Source organism: Rousettus aegyptiacus, unplaced genomic scaffold (genome assembly GCF_014176215.1).
Source record: "Rousettus aegyptiacus isolate mRouAeg1 unplaced genomic scaffold, mRouAeg1.p scaffold_m13_p_11, whole genome shotgun sequence".
Taxonomy (NCBI): Eukaryota; Metazoa; Chordata; class Mammalia; order Chiroptera; family Pteropodidae; genus Rousettus; species Rousettus aegyptiacus.
Window position 1 is genome coordinate 19447930 of NW_023416286.1, and position 21110 is coordinate 19469039.

The 21110-nt window shown below is 35.0% G+C and overlaps 1 protein-coding gene across 2 annotated transcripts in view; it reads right to left on the bottom strand.

Annotated features, from left to right (window-relative positions):
- Positions 1-1810: 1810 nt before the first annotated feature.
- RB1 (RB transcriptional corepressor 1) overlaps positions 1811-21110 on the bottom strand; it is a 122612-nt gene continuing 103312 nt past the window's right edge. The window contains exons 18-27 of one of the 2 annotated variants that reach the window (XM_036228587.1): positions 20189-20307; positions 17345-17472; positions 16159-16304; positions 11192-11296; positions 10612-10725; positions 10360-10511; positions 9071-9101; positions 6395-6537; positions 5813-5862; positions 1811-3683 (exon numbers count right to left, since the gene is read on the bottom strand). In XM_036228587.1, coding sequence (XP_036084480.1) covers positions 3610-3683; positions 5813-5862; positions 6395-6537; positions 9071-9101; positions 10360-10511; positions 10612-10725; positions 11192-11296; positions 16159-16304; positions 17345-17472; positions 20189-20307 — 1062 coding nt within the window. In that variant the 3' untranslated portion in view covers positions 1811-3609. Of the gene's footprint in view, positions 3684-5812; positions 5863-6394; positions 6538-9070; positions 9102-10359; positions 10512-10611; positions 10726-11191; positions 11297-16158; positions 16305-17344; positions 17491-20188; positions 20308-21110 lie in introns of both variants that reach the window. The other variant, XM_036228588.1, reaches the window with a different exon arrangement.

Here is a 21110-nt window from a genome sequence, read left to right on the forward strand (position 1 = left end):
GTATGGCTCGCTCTCATCTCCTTCAGGGCTTTGATTAAATATCAACTCAGCAAGTCTTCCCCAACCACTCTATTTAAAAATTTAAAACTCCTTTCCCTACCAGTACTCCCTGTCCTCCTCCTCCCTGGGATGTCTTTCTCCAAAGTATGTAATACAATTAAGCATACTATGTGTTTCACATTTATTTATTCACTTGCTCTCTTTCCCCAAAACTAGAATTAGAATGTAAGTTCCATAGAGATGGGGATTTTAGTTTTATTGATTCATTGTTGTATTGCTCACATTTACAACTATGACTGAAACAGTATAAGTACTCAGTATACAGCACGTGAAAAGAGGAAGACAGTATTATTTGCTTCTACATGGGAAAAAAGGCAAAATACCGCCCCCCCCCTTTTTTTGTGTGCTACATATGGGCTTCTAGGTACTAGGGCTATAGGAATAAATGAGACTATCCAGTTTTATGCTTCCAATGTGGGGAGGGATTGATGACAGGAAGTCTAGTAAGGCAACTTCAGATGCTAATAAATGCAGTTAGTTATACTCCTGAAGGGCAGAAACACAATACAGAGTAAGGATTTTGGCTTGGGTGGTCAAGGAAGGCCTTCTGAACTGAGTCCTGAAAGATAGAAAGGAGTCAGTTAAGCAAAATTTCCAGGAAGGAACACTCTAGACAAAAGGAAGAGCAAACATAAAATCCTGGGGTGCAGGGACAGGCTTCGCATCATAAGAGAAAGTGTCCGTGTGAGTAAAACATAGTGAGCAAGGAGAAAGCATGAGGTGAGGATGGAGAAGTAGGCAGGGGCTACTTCACAGGTCATGATAGGAGTGAATACTTCAAGTAGAGTAGCAATGTGAATCAATTTATATTTTAAAGAGATCATTTGTGCTCTATATGGGGTTGAAAGGTAAAGAGGAAACATGGAAACCAGTTAGTAGAGTTTAACAGTGGTCCAGACATGAGGCAAGACAGTTGGTGCAGGGACGTCCCCACCCCCTCCAGCATATGGCTCTGGAGATTTTTCCCTTTCTTCAGACATCCCCGTTTTAGCCCCAGCAAGGGAAGATAAGCCAAAACTGGTCTTTTCCAGCTTAGATGCCATCTTTGACTAAGGAATGACCTTTGGCTAATTATAGTATCATCGTAATCTCAGCTTCATTGCAAAAGATGCAGCTCCCATCATGTACCTGACACTGTGACAGTTCCAGAAACACCACATAAGGAAGAATGATGGGAAACCGAGTTCCCTGCCTACTGGGAGGAGATAATGAGGTTATGTCAGCACCACGTTTTCCCAGGAGAACAAAAAGTTCATAACCAGCCACCTTGGTGTAACTCTTTCTCACTCCTCTCAAGCCTGCTATTCTCGCCTTGAGTGTGTACTTTCACCTTAATAAACCTGCACTTTCCTGCTTGCTGCTAGTCTTTGTCCTTGAATTCTTTCTCACAGAATAAGACAAGAATCTGGAAACCAGAGCCCTGAGCTTTCCGGCAACAAACAGATGATTCTTAGGTTTGGAGCTTGAGCAAGTAAAGTGTTCAGTAAAATGGGGGAAAGACTAGGGTAGAAACAAGCTATTTTTGTTTGATTTTGGTTCCTATTTTGAGAAGTTGAGACAGGGGGAAGAGTAGGTAATCAAGAGTTCTATTGGCAATGAGAGCTTTGACCTGTGAAGAGGTCAAGTCTAGAGAAATAAATTTACTAATCATTGGCATATAAAGTCCATTAAAAGCTAAGAACAGATGTTATTAGGGGAGAATTTAGATAGAGAATATTAGTGCACTTAATACAAAGACCACATTAGACCATTAAGACTCTTAACAACTTATTTATTTTAAAACAGACAAGCTATTAACTGTAGAAAATAGTAACATAGCAATATTAAATGTACAGTTTTAACAAATACAAAAAAGCAATAAAGCAAGATCTTAAGTCTTATTTAAGAAATCTCAATACACTATCTCTGTAGTTCCTAAAATTCTGGCACTAATTCTAAAGTGAACTTCTTAGCAAAAGGCTCACAAATATGGTAAGTCCATGACCTAAAAGCTAACTGATTTGTATGATATTCATGCAAAAATTAATGAAGAAATGGAGTAAAGCATTCTAGTACCTTTGTTATCAAGATAACTGTCAAAAAAAAAAAAAAGCTTGAAACTTAATTGAGCATGAAATAAAATTCTGTTTTCTAACAAATAAGACCAGATTTCTTTTTTAAAAGAACTCTGAGTTTGGACAAAGTGATTTTCCTAAAAGCTAGATGACACTACCTTAAATACCACCTATTTTAAATTATAACATCTCTAAATAAGTTAATCACACAAGATAGTTTAAATACACCTTTAGGTGCCAGGAGGGAAAGCACCTTTTACTAATGTAGCTACTTTAATTTGAAATTTTTTTTTGCACAAAATCAAACATGTATGCCTAACTCAAAGACCTCTGAATACATACTTGCAATCTTGAACTAGAAATAATGTGGCTTTGAATGTGCCAGTGTTAGACCATGCTGACTTAAAAAAAAATAATAAAAGATAGACAGACAATTGCCAGTTCAAAAGATACATGGAACACATGTACCATTCCAGAGAACACACACTCCTTCCCAAATTTAGGAGGGCAGAATAATTGCTGAGATGCAATTACACAAATCTCAGAAAAAAATTAAGGCTCCTATAGTTAACAGTCTGTTTTATGGAGTAAAATTCTTTTGAATCTTGATTCTTTAGGACCCAGAAACATTAGAAAGTGCACTTGGAATACATTGTATCAGGGTCCTCTACAGCAAAGCTCTAATTGAGCACTTATTTTTCCAAGTACTAGACAGGTACTTTATGGATTCAGTGATCTGAATGGTATAAAAACCGAGAGTATTAGTCACCCTAATTTTAAAGCATGAGTTGGATGAAGAGGCCAAGGCTAGAGAAGTAAATTCACTAATTCTTAGAAGTCCTGAGGTGTGAAATCTGTATCAGTAGTATGATAATATCATATGATTATACTTTGTTTTCTGCTTGTATTTAAAAGCTAAAATTTATAAAACAAGCACAAAGTATATCAGATTCCATTAGTAAACTAAAATCTAATGTGTAAAATCTAGTAATTTTTTTCTAGTTTCTAACATTTGTTTTAGCAGAGGAGTTCGGTATCATTTAGGTGTATGTGGGACAGTCAGCCAAAATGCATTTGGAAGACAAGACATACTTTCTAAGGGTGTTCATGTTAAATTAAAAAAATATAAATATAAATTATTAAAAAATAATAGCAAACGTCACATAAATGCCACAATGGAAGACAAAGTACTCAGCTAGGTATGGGTTGTTGGGACTCCCGCTCCCAGGCATCCTTTGGAAATAGAAACATCTGCTATAACTTTTTAAATGGTAGGCTTTACACAAGATTTTCAATCTTGTACAATAACAATGTACATTCAATTAACTACAGCACTGAAAGGGGCTCAGGGTCACACTTTATATCCACAAAAGAGCTAAAGCTATGTATTAAATGTGGCCGTAAACAGAACCTGGGAGAGGTATACAGTCAGATCTGTGAGACACAATGAGGGCAGAGGTGGGTACTGACGGTACCCACCAAGGTCATGAAATCCTCATTTTTCTTCCCTGTCCGAGATATTCATGCTATCATTCATTTTCTGCTTTTGCATTCTTGTTCGAGTAGATGCTGGAAAAAGATAAAGAACTGTTAATGGCACCGACAGTGTTAGATAAGTTGGCAATGGGCTGCCATATGTGTTATGCTTATGCTCAAATGATGGAGCTCATGGCCTTGCGAAAGCAGGGGTTTCCAAATTTTTTATTATATATTCCTACAGTTATTATTCCAAGCTTATACCACCAAACTATGTACATGTATGTGTATATGTACTGTGTATAAATTATAGAAGACACGTACTACGAACATTAAAAGTACTCGAGATAAAAATAAATAGAAATTCTAGTATTTTCTTTATGTACCCCAAAAGGTATTCTTATACACTTCCAGGTATGCCCAACTTTGAAGACCACTGTTCTTCAAAGAAATGATGAGGTTGAGCCTGGCACTTGAGCAGAGTGGAATCCTGGCTGGCCCAGAATGAGCTGTGGAAGTGAGTGGTATTCTTGATAAAGCTAGTGAGTCCCTTGTTTTCGGAGATGACTTGCAGTTACTGCAAAGACTATCAGCTCAGCTCAGAGTGCACTTAATGTGGAAATGGACTTTTAAAAAGTACATCATTAATTACAACATAGACAAAAAAGAACATCTCTTTTATTTAAAAATTCTTAACTTGATTTTTGGTGGACAGGAGCTCTTCATAAAGAAACACAAAGAATATTTACATTTGGAAAAGAAAGAAAATAGTAATTCTAGGTCCTCCCCTATGGCCCTTCCGCTCTGAGTAATCTAGCACTGTGTGTGATGACCTTTTTGAATGTAATTCTTTGAGGAAAGCTGAAGAGCAGCCTGGAGAATTCCTTAGCTTTATGGGTTAAAACTCCTGCTGCTTCTCCACAATTTTCCAGCTGCACAAAGGCCCTGAACTTCAGCCTGGCAGAAAGAATTCATCATCGTAGCTAAGTATGTCATCAGGAAATGTACTGATATTAGCAAATGAACCATTCTCTAAGAAAATATACATGTTTTTACAGCTTTCTGCTTTTTTTAAATGCACACTGTAGGCTACATAATGCTTCCATGTGTTTTCAAGGCCTGATTTTGGTTATAAGCTTCTTGTCGATTTTCATGTACTGGGGTGGAAAAGCCACAGTTATTTAAAAGTTAAAAATAAGAGTATATTAGTCAATGTAAAATCCAAAAAGAGATTTACTTATAACCAAAAATTTAAACTTTTGGTTTGTTTAGTTTTAATTGTACTCTTCAAAAAAATACATGGAAAAAAATGGTTTAAAATATCAAAAGCATTCTTTTAAATACTTTATATTCAAAGTTAATATTTATAGAGATGTGCCGAGAGAAAGCCCCTTTCTAAAAGATCACACTTTAATTATTATTGTTCTTACTGAGATGTCCCATGATGCAGAAATGATAGTTTAAACACTTATTATCTCATAAATATGTCTTCTTTCCAAGGCCCAGCTCTTTTTCCTGTTAATAGATCTGGCACCAGACTATCATGAAATGCTGTACTCACCATCATAGCTACCTCTCTAAGACAACCCAGTAGCAGTTAGTATACATTTATCTTTTTCATAATGAGCTTGCTACCTACTATACTTGGGTTAATCTTTTAGAGTGTCAGAGTGGCTTAGGATAGGATTCCATTTGCCTTACCATTCCAAATTTATGTCACTCTGGATAATGTAGAAAATGTTCTTTACCAAAATTCTGATTTTCAGTAATGGAAACTTTTGTTTCAAATAAAGTTTGAAAACTTGCAAGTTAAGAATGTTCAATAATAGCAAAGGTTATTCCTTAAATAAGGGTTACGATGTTAATATATGCTAAGTTTATAAAACCTTTCCCTCTACCTAATACTATTTAAGAGTTCCGCATTATATTTCCATTGTCTTAAAATATTTTCTTACCACAATCATTCATGTTTAAGATGTAGTTTCATCTTAGTCTTTCTGTACAAAAGATTTTAGGAGTCAAGATGACCTTCACTTTGCATCATACATTTAAACTACAAATGTTTGCAGTTTATATAATAGATTCTTGATTGGATATATTTTAAATGCATGAACAAATCCTCTAATTGAAGGAATTACATGTATTTATTTTAGTATGAAAGGCTATTTTGCAATATAAACAACTTTTATTTACATAAGGTGAAATAATAAGTAAGTACTTACTCATTTCTGCCAGTTTCTGTTGAAATTTAGACTCTCCTGGGAGATGTTTACTGCAGATTAAAAAAAGGCAAAATACTTCATATGAATATGTATAAATGGAAAACTCAAATTTCTAATACCTGGTGCTTTCCATGACTTATTTTATACTCTTATTTTACTGAGTAGCTTTTAATTTCAGAGGTTTATAAACAAACCATCTGAAATGTGAATGTCACAAACTTATAATTGTAAATTTTTTTTTCAATGGTTCTTATAAAATAGTAAATACTTCGCAAGAGTAAGGATTTTAAAATCTAATGCTAATCAAAAGTAACAAAATTTTATCAGTATTTTATAAAAACAATCAGACTTTAAACATCTGATATTTCAATAAAATTTTGGTAGATGGTATATGATTTATTTATATAATACTTTAAACTTTGGGATACAGTCATACCTATTATTTTGAGCAATCCTCACAATTTCCAAATAAAATTGGCATTGGCATAAAAGGGATTGGTAGGAGTCAAAAGCAGAGCTGGCACTCTGGGTTCTCCAGACGACCACCTCAGCTAGTGAAAAAAATTCTAAAACTCTTCCCACCTTCCATCTGCTTCATCGGTTCCTTCAATGTCAAAGCGTAGTTTTTTCAGTGGTTTAGGAGGATTGCTTCCTTCAGCACTTCTTTTGAGCACTCGGTCACTGTTACACACCATCTGATTTATTTTCTGAAACTTCTCAGAAGTCTACAAATTACAGAATTCTTTATTATATTATTAAACGCCGACATTTTGTAGTTAGCAACCCTTAATTGTAGTTGGAGGTGTGTCAAAAATCAGGCAGAGGTAATATCTACATTTTAATTTTCTGCTTTCTTGGACCAAATAAGACATATGAAAAATATCAAAATCGGAGTAACTGTGCCTAACGCGGCCCCAATGAAATACCCACTCTTTTTAAATCCTGTCTCTTCCCAGGAGGTTCTTCCTCTTCCTCCAAGAACTCTGACTACTACTCTGAAAGTTCCTGTTCCTCATTTTCAGAACACACGTACATACCAAACTAGGGCTACTTCTTTCTCAGAAGCATTTAAGTTGAAACAGCATTCTGAAAACTTGTTTTTGACAAATTTTTTGGTTTTGTTTTTGAGGGCATTACATAACCAGAGAATGTCACAAGAATTTAATAAGAGGTGAAGTGTCTATTGAATTGTAATTTTGGACTCACTTCATGGGTATTATGTTAATAAGTCATATAGTTTATATAGTTTAAACTGTAGTGGATACTATATTTGTTGAAATGCTGCTAATTCATAAAGTTTTTAAAATAAAAAACCCCTAAATATCAGAAAGACTTAAGAATTTGAGTCCATTCAGTATTACTGGAGATGATTTGAGGTATGTATCTCTTAAGGGAAAAATCCTACCACAGCAAAGAAAATAAAGTTTCTGTAAGAAATACTAAAGGGGGCACACTTTATTTTATTCAAGGGACAAATATATGGAAAAATCCTATTTCTTATCTATCTATTTTAGAACCAGAGTGTGGTAATTATCTCAGGGACATGTATCAACATGTTCATTTGAACTAAAAATGAAGTCGGACTTTTCTTAGAAACTAAATCTGATTTAACTGATTTGACAGTGAGAATTAGCCTTACTAATTATGCTTTATTTTCCAAAAATTTATATGAGCTAATTCATGTTTTGGTGAAAAATATTTAGAGTACATAGATAATATGATAGATACTAAATCTTGTGTATTTATTAAGTTTATGATAAGATTTTGTTATTAGTTTTAAAACGTGGAAGTTCATATAACATTTTCTCAATTCTTTTAATGGTTATGGTAAGCAGGATAGTTTGAAGATCACTGCTCTATACACATCCAGATCCAACCCTACTCATGTATGTGGCCTCCTTTGTGAAGTCTGACAGCTGCATCCTATCTTGAGTAAATGTGACATCATTTTACTATTTGTAACATATCGTTTAACATCTGGTTTTCTGGGATGTAACCTTTCATTTTTCTCTAGCTATTTCATTTGGGGAAATGTGGCGAGCATACTCTAGAATGGCTCCTGGTATTTGTGCCCTTGTGTAATCCTCCTCCTCCTAAGTGCGACTTGGACCTAGCATTGTCTTCTGACAAAAATAATATGGTGAAAGTGAGGGAATGTCCTTTCTAATACCAGCGACAAAAAGACTGACTTCCATCTTGCTCATTATCTCCCTTTTTCCCTCCCTCCCTCTCTCGGAGTTCTTGCTGTGGGGGAAGCAAGCTATGTTAAGAATACTGAATAGCCCTATGGAGAGGCCTAAGTGGCAAGGAACCAATGGGTCGGACAGATAGTGATCAAGGATAAGCCAGTAGCCATACAAATGAGTTTGCAAAAATTTATCCTCCAGTTGAGCCTTGAGATAACTGCAGCCACAGCTGACATGCTGATTGCAGCCTTGTGAAGACAGGCCCTGGATCCAGCTAAGCCATGCCTGGACTATTGAAACCACAGAAAACTGAGATAAAAAATGTTTGCTTTAAGTTACTAAGTTTGGGTGTGATTTGCTATGCAGCAATAAATAACTAATATAGGCAACAGGGATGGGGGTGGTGAAACACATTAATAGTAATTCACAATGAATGCAAGACTGCTGAATTAGTGCTGTTAATGGAAGGTCAACTAGAATTGCAAGTTCCCAGCCTAGAGTAACGTTCAAAGCTAAGCTTTCCTTTGGATCTCTCCAGAACGAAGACCACCACATACCCTGGTACTTACAGAGTCTCAGGTATCAAGTCCTAATCAATTTACCAGAGAAAGAATATCCTAGAAGTCTGAGAGGAAGGAAAAGCAAAAGTGTGTATATGTACAGGAGTAGACCAGTAGGTAGGGGCTGGCTGGATGAGGTGGTTACATTGTGGAGTGTCTTACTTCAGATCTTACTCATAATTAGTGAATTTCAAAGCTGTTTTCTAAACATTCCTTTGAGGTTGCATCACACATATGTGTGTGTATGCGTATACATTCACTTATATGTATGTAGGTATATAACCTTAAAGGAATGTTTAGAAAACAGCTTTGAAATTCACCAGTTATGAGTATGATTTGAAATTAAATCTAATCTTAAAAGAAATTTGATTCATATATCTTCTAAATTCTATGCAACATGCTTGGATGAGGTGTTTAAATAGCAGCAGTTATAAATTCAAATTATAGAAATCTTCAATTTATTTTATAGTTACAGTGTATGTCACTGTATTTCATAGAAAGAAAATACTCACCCCAAATGATTCACCAATTGATACTAAGATCCTGTCAAGATAAAATACAAGTTAGTAAGGAAAATCACATACAACTGTGCAGAGACAAACATACACACTGCATCCCGAACTATCAGAAATACCAAATTGAAGGTTTCCTCTATCCCCACAACCACTGATAAATTTTACTCATTAAAGGTTATTTTAAGAGTGCCAGTCTAGTTACATGCTGAGCTGGTTTCTTAGATTTTTAAAGAACCACATGTCTGTCAAGATAAAATACAAGTTAGTAAGGAACAACATGTCTGTATACATGAAGATACTCAACTATAAGAAATTTAAATAAACAAAGGATGGTATAGGGGCACACAAGGGCATTTATATCATTTGCCAATTATTTCCTACTTTATCTTTTCCTGTAGAGTTTGAAACTTTTATCATGAGTATGCATTACTTATATAATTAAACAAAACACAAATGTTTTCTAAAGGGTTAATATAGCCCTTTTCCCTGTTTGTTTTTCTTGCCCATTAAGTACAACTATATGGGCTGACAATTTCTGAGATAAGACTACATTAACTATACTCACTAATCTGCCTCCCACTTTATACAAATAAAATCAGCTTCGAATGGCCCATGATAACATATAATAAGTCAACCGAAGCACTTCAAAGCCAGAGAGCAGTTGTGGTTGCATGTGGAAGATAATATAATGATTTGTAGTTGCATAGAACCTTTCATCTGAGAATTTAAAACAGTTTCACACTCATTTCCCTGATCCACACACCCTTCTGAAACTGACAGAGACCTGCTCAAGGTAATTTAAGGAAGCCACAGACAGAATTACCGATGGACTTCTAAAGACTTAATTTACAGTCATCTACATTTAATTAACCATCTGCATTTTTACAGAAGAGCAAGGTGAACAGGTGTACAGAAAAAGTTTATAGGACATTAAATAAACTACAGAATAAAAGTTCTTAACCAAAAGTAATCTACTTTGTTTAGCAGACTGGCTAACAAAAGTAAGAAAGTGGTTTGAAACCTATTACCAAACCGGTTCTCTGTTTACAAAAGAACAGACCCCAGCAGCCAGGAAAGCTGACAATTAAATTTTCAAACCCATCTAAGCAAACAGATTATCTTTCTTCCCCTCTAAATTCTTATCATGTAACTTAATAAAAATAAGCAAATTAGGGACTCAAGAGGATAGCTTACTTTAAATGAAGAAAGCTTTTATTTTTATGCTTAAATCAAAGTAATCAGTCCCCTCTTATTCTTTACTACTTCCCTGAAGAGAAAACACAAACCTTGATCTTGGAGTCATTTTTGTTGGCGTTGGCAGACCTTCTGGATTCTTCAGGGGTGATATATAGATGTTTCCCCCGGGAATCCGTAAAGGTGAACTAGAAAACTTGTAAGGGCTTCGAGGAATGTGAGGTATTGGTGACAAGGTAGGGGGCTAGAGCAAAAGCAAAAAGGCAGATCATTTATTTTTGTTTTAGTGTGATCCAGTGCTTTATAATTAGATTTTCCCAATCAAAAAAATAGTTTTAACATACCCTGGTGGAAGCATACTGCAAAATATTTGTTTTTAGTTTCTGCATGAAGACTGAGTTATAGAATACTATAATAGAATCATACTCCTCTTCTCTGATCAAAACCCGTTTGAATGTCTGAAGAAGAATAAACACACTTGTTAAATAAATTTGGAAATTTATCTTTGCATTTTCTTTTTTAATAGTTCATAATACTTTTTAACAGTAAGAAGCACATATTATACAGGAAAAAAAATCTGATAAAGCCTTCTTAGGCTTGGATTATAGATGTTCTACCAGAAGTGAAATGTCACAGATACACACATATGTGTTTTATACATGTATATGTAAAACTTTATTATAAATATTCTGATTGTTATAGGCACACAGTATTCCTTATTAACTTTATAATATTAATTTGGATATTAAAGAGGCTTAATTTTCTAATTCCATGTTAGCCATAAATAACCGATATAAAAGTAAAAAGTTGATATGTAAATTTATATAATAAAGTCAGAATATATGATCTAGTTAAATGACTGAAGCTACCCATACTATAGATAAGAACATATCCAAAAAAATCTTACCATGGAAGATCACCTACCTCCTGAACAGCATGAGGAAGATCCTTGTAAGCTGTTACAATGATTTTGAATTTAAGGTCTATATTCTTCACTTTGCATATGCCATACATGGAACACATCATAATCTAATAAATAAATGTGATGTAAAAACTGTCAGCATTTTGTAACATGGTTGTGTCTTATAAAAAGTACTTTTGTTATCTTTCTTTTTAACCTTAAAAAATGGACATTTAATTTCTTACAGGATTACTTTTTCCCATCTTGAGCTCTATTTGGAAGTCTATGTGAAATGTTTAAGCCAAATTGTATTTTAAAAAAAAAGTGCAAATAGCTAACTCTCGTTTATTCAGGACAGGTCATCTGGTTTGAAAACAATCTTAACTTTTGCTTCAGTTCCTTAGATATTTCCCAGAGAAGTTAAAACTGGAATCGGTTTACTGTGTAACTAGCATTTTTTAAAAATTGAATGTGCTGGGTGGTGGTGGTGGTAAGGAGGATGCAGTGACTGGAAGGCGACAGGAAAGTCCTCTGTATTACTGATGATGTTCTGTTTCATGATTTGGTCATATAGGTGAGTTCAACTGATGAATTTATATTAAGATGTATCTATCCTTTATGTTACATGGATTTTTCTATGTACTTACTATATTTCAAATTAAAAGATATTTTAAACAAAAATATTTGAAATGATTTCCTGTGACACTAGAGCATCAAACTTTCTTAATTTGTATGAATTTTATAGCTAAATTTAAGTACTCATAACTTCTGCAACATTCTTACTCACATTTACTACTGCCAATGTTTACTACTTCAATGTTCATAAAAACAGTATAGGCCCACACTGAAAACCAAATATACATCGGTTGATGAAAATATAAACATGATATGATACATCCATACAATGAAATATTACTCAGCAATAAAAAGAAATGTAGTATTAATAAAAGCATTAACATGAATGAACAATGAAAATGTTATACTAAGTGAAAGAAGCCAGACACAAAAGATAACATATTATATGATTCCATTTATATGAAATATCTAGAATAGGCAGATCTATAAAGACAGAAAGTAGATTAGCATTGCCTGGGACTGGAGAAGGTGGGGAATGGGAGAATGAATGCTAAAAGGTATGAGGTTTCTTTCTGGCATAATGAAACTGTTTTAAAATGGACTCTGGTGATGGTTGCACAATTCTGAATATACTAATAATCACTGGATTTATACTTTAAATGGGTAATCTGTATGGTGTATAATTTATATTTCAATAAAACTGTTATCAAAAATATATTATTATCTTGTTTATAGAGAAGAAAATGGAAGATATATGAGACTGTTCTATGTAAATTAATTGACTCATTTGTTCATTAGTTCATTCACTTAATCATTCATTTATTCAATAGGCACGATTTCAGATCAATTGATTCCTGTCTCCTGCTTTCTTCCATATTAAAATAAAATCTAGGTTACCATGACTCAGAAAAACCTACGATAAACAGTTCTTTCAGTGGTTTTTACAAAGATTTTTCATATCATTAATCAAGTAAAGTTACTGAAATACTAAGCTCTAGAATGTAATAATTACTGCAAAAATATAAAAGCCAACAAAGAAAAACAAATTAAGTCTATTAAATTGATATAGCTTCTCATCTGAACTAAATCTTTTCTAAGAAATCATTATACATGAGTTCCGGTCAAGATGGTCGTGCTTGCCTCCTTGCACAACCACATCAAAATTATAACTAAACTCCAGAACAACCATCAATAAGAATCACCTGAAGAGGAGCTGAACAGAAGTCCTATAGCAGAAGTCAGCTGGAGTCCAGGTGTTCCTATTAAAGGGTCCATGTATGGACTTTCTGACAGACTCACTCACTCTGGCCTCCAGCTCTGGGACAGCAGCACAAAACGGGCCAGGGACATATGAAGAAAAATTGAGTTGTCTGGCTTCTGAGTGAGGGATGGGTGGGCAGCTTTCTTCCAGTCAGAACTGCTGGCAGAATCTACTGTTCCTTTGTTGAGCCATCCCCTCATCCAACATGCAGACTTGGGTGGCATCAATCTAGCTAACACCACTGGCCCTGCCCTGGTGATTCCCTGAGATCCCCACCCTATCTAACTTGCAGACCCATCCAAGTTACTTCCAGTGGCTTTTCCATACAAATGGCCTGTCTTGGCTCATGCTGCGGACTTTTCTAAAATCTCTTAAAAGTTCCCAAATCCCAAACAAGCAGCATTTGGCCTCTGAGGGCCCTGTACCTCTGACAAAGCAGCCCCAAGCCTAGTACTAGTGGCAATTGCCCTCAGTTTACAGCTTAGACTCTCCCAGGCCTGACTGGGCCTGGAAGACTAAGTGGCTGACCCTGCCTGCACCAGAGCCCCTCTCAAGAGGGCCCAGAACCAACAGAGCCGATGCCCAACTTCAGACCACAGTCAGCTGCCTCCACAAATGACACACCCAAAGAGCAGACCTGGCAGTCACCAGAACCCTGCTAAAGCCAACCCTGCTCCATAGGGTCAGCCCCTGCACAACAGCTCCTCCACTGCAGTCATAGCCAGTCCTCACAACCAATCAAGCCTGAGGGTCAACCCCTCCCACTGACATGCCAACAGCAAGCAGTCAAGTCAAAGTTCAACTACAAGACCGCACACACACAAAGGACACACCTAGAGCACTTGGCTCAGGTAACCAGGGTGACTGTACCACTGGGCTTCACAGGACAACTACTGTATATTAGACTACTCTACCAAGACTGGGAGACATCGTAGCTCTATCTAACACATAGAAATAAACAGAGAGGCAGCCAAAATGGGGAGACAAAGAAACATGTCCCAAATGAAACAAAGCTGCAGAAAAAGAACTAAACAAAATAGAGACAAGCAATCTTCCAGGTGCAGAATTCAAAACATTGCTTATAAGGATGCTCAATAATCTCAGTGAGAAATTTAACAAAGAGATAGAAAACATAAAAATGGAGATTAAAAACATAAAGAAGAACCAGTGAGAAATGAACAATGCAATAACTAAAATAAAGAATACATCAGAAGGAATCAACAGTAGATAAGATAGAGAACTGAATCAGCCATTTGGAAAATAAGGTAGCAGAAAATACTCAATCAGAACAGTGACAAGAAAAAATAATCCAAAAAAATGGGGAGAGTTTAAAGGGCCTTTGGGACAAAATCAAATGTACCAACACTTGCATCATAGGGGCACCAGAAGGAGAAAAAAGAGAAAAAGGAACTGAAAATCTATTTGAAGAAATTACAGAAAACTTCCCTAACCTGGTGAAAAAAACAGACATATAAGCCCAGGAAGCACAGAGAATCTCAAACGAGATAAATCCAAAAAGGCCCACGCTAAAACACATCATAATTAAAATGCCAAAGGTTCAAGACAGAAGGAATCTTAAAAGCAGCAAGAGAAAAACAACTGCCTACAAGGAAGCTCACATAAGACTGTCAGTTGATTTCTCAACAGAAACGTTGCAGGTTAGAAGGGACTGGCATGAAATATTCAAAGTGATGAAAAGCAAGGATCTACAACCAAGATTACTCTACCCAGCAAGGCATCATTTAGAATCAAAGGAGATAACAAGCTTCCCAGACAAGAAAAAGCTAAAGGGGTTCATCATCACCAAGCCAGAATCACAAGAAATAATGATGGAGAAGGAGGAGGAGGAAGAGAAAGAGGAAGAGGAGGAGGAGGAGGAGGAGGAGGAGGAGGAAGAGGAAGAGGAGGAGGAGGAGGAGGAGGAGGAGGAGGAGGAGGAAGAAGAAGAAGAAGAAGAAGAAGAAGAAGAAGAAGAAGAAGAAAGAAGATACATACATACATACATACATATATATATGAATAAAATGGCAATAACTATATATGAACAATTACTTTAAATGTAAATGGATTAAATGCTCCAATCAAAAGATATAGCATGACTGAATGGATAAGAAAACAACACCCTACATAGGCTGCCTATAAGAGACTCACTTCAGACCAAAAAACATGCACAGACTGAAAGTATAGAAACAAAAAAGACATTTAATGAAAATAAAAACAACAATAAAAAAATCTGGGATAGCAATACTTATACCAGATAAAATAGATAAAAGGCTATAACAAGAGACAAAGAAGGACTTAGTAATCCCACTTCTGGGTATTTATCCGAAGAAACCCAAAATACTACTTCAAAGGGGTATGTGAATCCGTATGTTCATTGCAGCATTATTTACAATAGCCAAGATAGGGAGGCAACCTGAGTATCCATCAGTGGATGAATGGATAAAAAAGAGGTGGTATATATATACAATGGAATATTACTTAGCTATACCAAAGAAATCTTGCCACCTGCAACAACATGGATGGACCTAGAGGGTATTGTACTGAGCAGAGTAAGTCAAAGACAAATGTTATATGATTCACTTATATGTGGAATCTAGAGACCAAGATGAACAAACAAATAAAACAGAAACAAGCTTATATATATCTATATATATATAGATATATATAAGCTTGTTTCTGTTTTGTTCGTTCATATGTATATGAACGAACATACATATATATGTATATATGTGTGTACATATGTATGTATGTGCATGTGTGTGTGTGTGTGTGTGTGTGTATAAGCTTGTTTCTGTTTTATATATATATATAAACATTTTGATGGTTGCCAGATTTGGGGGAAATGAGTGAAGGGGGAGGAGATTAAGAAGTATAAATTAGCAGTTACGAAACAGTTATGGGGATGTAGAGTACAGCATGGGGAATATAGTCAGTAGTATTGTAATAACTATGTGTAATGTCAGATGGATACTGGGTTTATCAGGGTGATCTCTTTGTAAGTTATATAAATGTCTAATCAATGTTGTACACCAGAAAATAACATAGTAATGTATGTCAACTATAAATAAAAAAAAAAAAAGGAAAGAAATCAGTATACAGTTAACAAATAAGTAGAAGAGAAGAGAAGATGCATTTTTTTTTTTTTTTTACCTGGTCCAAATGCCTGTCTCTCATGAGTTCATATTCATTTTGCAATGTGTGCTGGAAAAGGGTCCAGATGATATGTTCTAGTTCTGGGTGGTCAGACAGAAGGCGCGCACACAGGGTATTTAGTCGAAGATATGCTAGTCGGTACACTGAACAGACAAGTGGAATTAGTCATGTTTATTGTTTATTTTGAATTATCAATGGATTTTTTACAACATTAAATTGCTATAACCATAATGCTGTTAAATAGCATTTTAACAATAACCTCACCTCCATCGCTATTTTTTTTTTAATGAATAAATGATTCCTAGTCTTAGCACAGTGTTAGGTACATCAATGGAAAATAATACTTGCAGAATTATTACAGCATGAAACTGAGGCTGAGTACAAGGTAGAGGAAGAAAGATCATAAGATATTGTGCATGCAGACAAATGAAATGGGGTTTGTTTCAGTCCCGTGGTAGTCACTCATCACAGATGCTGGAAATTCTCACTATCAATATTGAAGAGGGAACAAATATTTAAAAAAAAAATAATGGAATTTCCAGTGTCTGTTAATTTTACCAATACTAAAAACAAAAACAAATAATATATTACTCTATTAAATACCAGTAGAGCACATTGTTAAAAAATGACAGATTTGTACTACTAAGTGGTAATATGACTATGATAAGAACTTTACTTAAAGAGTATGTAAAAATATTATTGGAATACAGATTTAGAGAAAAGGAATCCAGAAAATTAAAATTTCCTCCATCCACTATACCTATAAACACCCTTGGTTTAAATGCACCTTTTAAAGATTTGCATAAGGTAATCAAAATTTTTTAGTTAACAAATTTATCCCAGTGGTTTTCAAATTTCAGCATGCGTCAGACTTGCCAGATTTTTTTGGCCTCATCTTAGAGTTTCTACAACTTTCTAGATGAACTAGAATTCTGCTGGCTGGGGAAAACGCTTTGGAACCACTGCTTTTGTAAGGGCTGCCTTACAATATACCTATAAAGCTCAGTATATTTCTGACTTGGAAAAAAAAAGAAAAAAAGAAAAAAAGATTTATCACTGAGGCATAAAGAAATATATAAAGTGGACTCACCCAAGGTCATACCTAATAAGCAGAAGAAGCATGATTTGGACCCTGTGGGCCTGGTTGCAGAGTCCACACTCTTGAAAGTAATCATCTACTAACCTTTTTTGTAAAAGAGTGAAAGGCAGGTAGATTTCAATGGCTTTTGAGTCTGGAAGGCTGAGGTTGCTTGTGACTCTGCATTTGCAGTAGAATTAACACGTGTAGTTGACCCTTTTTTCTTTGGGGACCTTACAGGAGAAAGATACCTGGATATATTCAAAGGAAAAGTCTTCATGTGCAGTTTGCTAAAAACCTCTCTTCTCTTGCTCTCTTTCTCTCCCTCTCTCTCTTTCTCTTTCACACATACACACACATGGCTGTATACATGCATCCAAACACACCTTATCTATTTAATCTGTTATTCTATACCAAATTCTTTGAGCAAGCTTAATAGGAAAACTAAGCTTGTTATTATCATTTCTAACCCTACTTTAAAAAGTGGCTTTTCCTGGGAATCACTGCCTTATTAAAAGCTATATAGTATATATGTTAGATTTTAAAAATCATAGCAAAATTGAGATAATAAAATTACTCCAGCTTAAAAGAACAAGTCATTGATACAAAAATAGTATTGTCATATTTCTTTTTCTTCTTAAAAGTGCTTCATTGATAACTCAGGTTCATATATATGTAAGACTTAAGTTACACACATATATACACCCATCTAAGTTATTTAGTACCGAACTCTATTAATTAATACTTTAGAGAATATTATCAAGGCAGATTTACACTGAATACTAAATATGTCAGACAATAATCAAGGCAGAGATATCAGTAAATCTTATCTCTCATTTTCTGACATTCTACTGCTCTATGTTGCCCTTTATTTTACGGGATAATTCAGGTCTACTTTCTAATTTTGTTTTAGTAGCTGAGAAATGATTCTGAGCAGGAAGTAGGATTTGCATCTTACTATGGATGTTTCTACTACATGTGGTATATTATAACTAGTATACTAGGAAAAAGGAATCACCACCATAATGACTTATTTCATAAGTACCAGGGTTTAGACTACTATCAACTTTGTTTTTCCCTTCAATTCACTAACTGAAAATATTGTAGACTCGCTTAATTTTGGCAGAAGTTAGTCTCCTTTGAGTTCTAAATACAAATATTCAATTACCTACTGGACTTCAATTACCTACTGAATCTCAAAGCGGAGCTCTTGATTTCTTCTGTTATTCCCACCTCAATAAATAGCTCTACATTATATCCAGCTTCTTAAGTCAAAACCTAGGAATTATTTTTAACTATTATTATTTCTCTTTTCCTAGTTTTTTAAACCCAATGAAAAACGAAGTCCTATTAAATCTTCCTCTAAAATACGTCCAAGATCGTTCCATTTCCTATCTCTACTGATATATCTTAGACCAAGTCACTTACATCTCTCACTTGAACTACTGAAATCAACTCCAAACTGGTCTTCATACTTTCTTCCTTGCCCTGTTCCTTCCCTTCCTCCAACTGCACCTGCAGTTTAAATAGCAGCCAGAACGTGGCCCTTTAAAAATACAAATTATAGCAATTGTATCCCTGCTTAAAACCTTAATGCCCTTCTAAAGTCCAAATTTCTACTTATGGCTTCTGGGAACCTACAATGTATAGCCCTAATTTGCCTCTCCAATCTCGTCTTGTACCATTTTCCTCTTCTTTCTGTTCTTCAGACCAGCTAAATTTCATCTGTTCTAGGGCCACTACGCTTGCTATTTGCTCTGCCAGAAATACACATGCAGATTTTTGCCTCGTCAGCCTTCACTTGTCCTTAAGGTCTCAGGTCAAATATCATTTCACCAGAGAAAGCTCCCCTAAACATTCTATCACTCTGTTTCTCTCTTTTACATCACTTTAATTGTTTCCATTACAAAACTTATTATACTCTAAAATCGCCTTACATATTAGTTTACTCATTCACTGTCTATTTCCTTCCTCCAGAAAGTAAGCTCTATGAGGAGAAGGATTTAGTTCATCTTACTTGCCTATGTATTCCTACTGCCTGGGACACTTCCTGACACTTAAGAGACAACTGCTCATTGAATTAAAGAAAAAGATAAGGCTTGACTTATTTAATGGTATTGCCTAGCAAACAAATTTATATGTGAAGGCACCTCTGGAAAATAGAGTCCCTGCAATAATCGTAGAACACTGTAATGTCAATTCCTACACAGAACTAAACAAAAACAGTAACACTAGCACATTTTCATGAAAGCTAGTGTAGCTACAAAGTTTAAGAGCATGGGCGTTGGTGTCAGATTGCTCGGGTTTGATTTCTGCTAACTTTTGGCAAGTTACCTAATTTCTCTAATTCTTATTTATAGATAACTGAGGTTGACAGTAGTATCTACTACCTTATAGGTTGTTATGAATCTTTAAAAAAAAAGAATCTGAAGTATTAGGCAAATATTCGAAACACAGTGAACCCTCAATAATATTGCTTTCTTCTTCCACCACCATATATAATAACCAACTGTTTCAGTCTTATATCCCATACCACTCCCTATGACTATCCTATGCTTCATTCACTCCCTAAAAAATGTTTCCTACTTTACTGGCTGCTGTGCTTTGGGGTTCATGTCATTCCTGCCTCTTGGAACACTTTTCTGTCTCCTTCCTCCTCTTCAGTTTCCATGCTGAAATCCTAGTCCACCTATAAGGCCTATCTAAATTGCCATCTCTGCCATGAAAACTGCCCTCATTATACCAAACCTGAGTGATTTTGGTAGCACTCTGTGCCACTTTATATGGCCTTTACTTGGATCATGTATCTTATATTTCTGCTTCTTGAAAGAAGGAACAATGTCTTATTCAAAATTCTACTCCCTACAGCTCTGTATAATACCTTGTATTACACTATGCTCAAAATTGATTTGCAGGTAGAATGGATAACATAACATGTATTCTACTTACATATCTGCTGCAGTATGATTATTCTGGAGAGAAAGGTTGAGAGTACAAGCAGATTCAAGGTGATCAGCTGGTCCTTCTCGGTCCTTCACTTGTTTAATAAGATCGAATAAAGGTGAATTCTATGTGAAAGAAGATGACATTAAGACAACATTGGTAAGTATGATTTTCCTATGTGCACAGCAAAATAATGTTATTTGACATAAATTTAGTCACGATTGACAGCAGCAATTTAGAAGTCAAAATGAGATCTTTTTTCCACTTTAAAAATAATAATTGTCGATTTTCATTCTATACACAAAATGAATAGGAAAATGTATATCTTTAAATACTTATAAAATACTCAGAATAGAAGGAAATAATAAAAATATGAACAGAATTTAAAGAAACTGGAAAAAAAGATATAGTTTGATCAATTAAGCTAATAATTGGTTCTTTGAAATAACTAGTAAAATTAAATAAACCTCCAGATTGACCGAAAAAAAGAGACAGATAAACAGTATTAGGAATAAAAACTGGGATCGTCATCACAAGATTAGAAAGATAATAGGAAACCATTGTGAATACTTTTATGTCAATAAATTGAGAAATTTACACTAAGTGGAAAATTCCACAAAAACATAAATTAACAAAACTCAATAAAAGAGAAATAAAATAACCTCAATAGGTCTACGATTATTAAAGTATTTAAATCAGTAATTACAATCTTCCCACAAAGGAAAACACCAAGCACCTTTGGTTTTACCAGTGATCTCTACCACACATTTAAGGAACAGATAATTCCACTTTTACTCAAACTCTTCCAAGAATGAAAAAAGGAGAAACAATCTCCATCTCATTTCATGAAGCTAGTACACTGATACTAAAACCTGTCGAGGGCATTACAGAAAGGTATGTTACAGCCCATTCTCACTCATGAACAGAA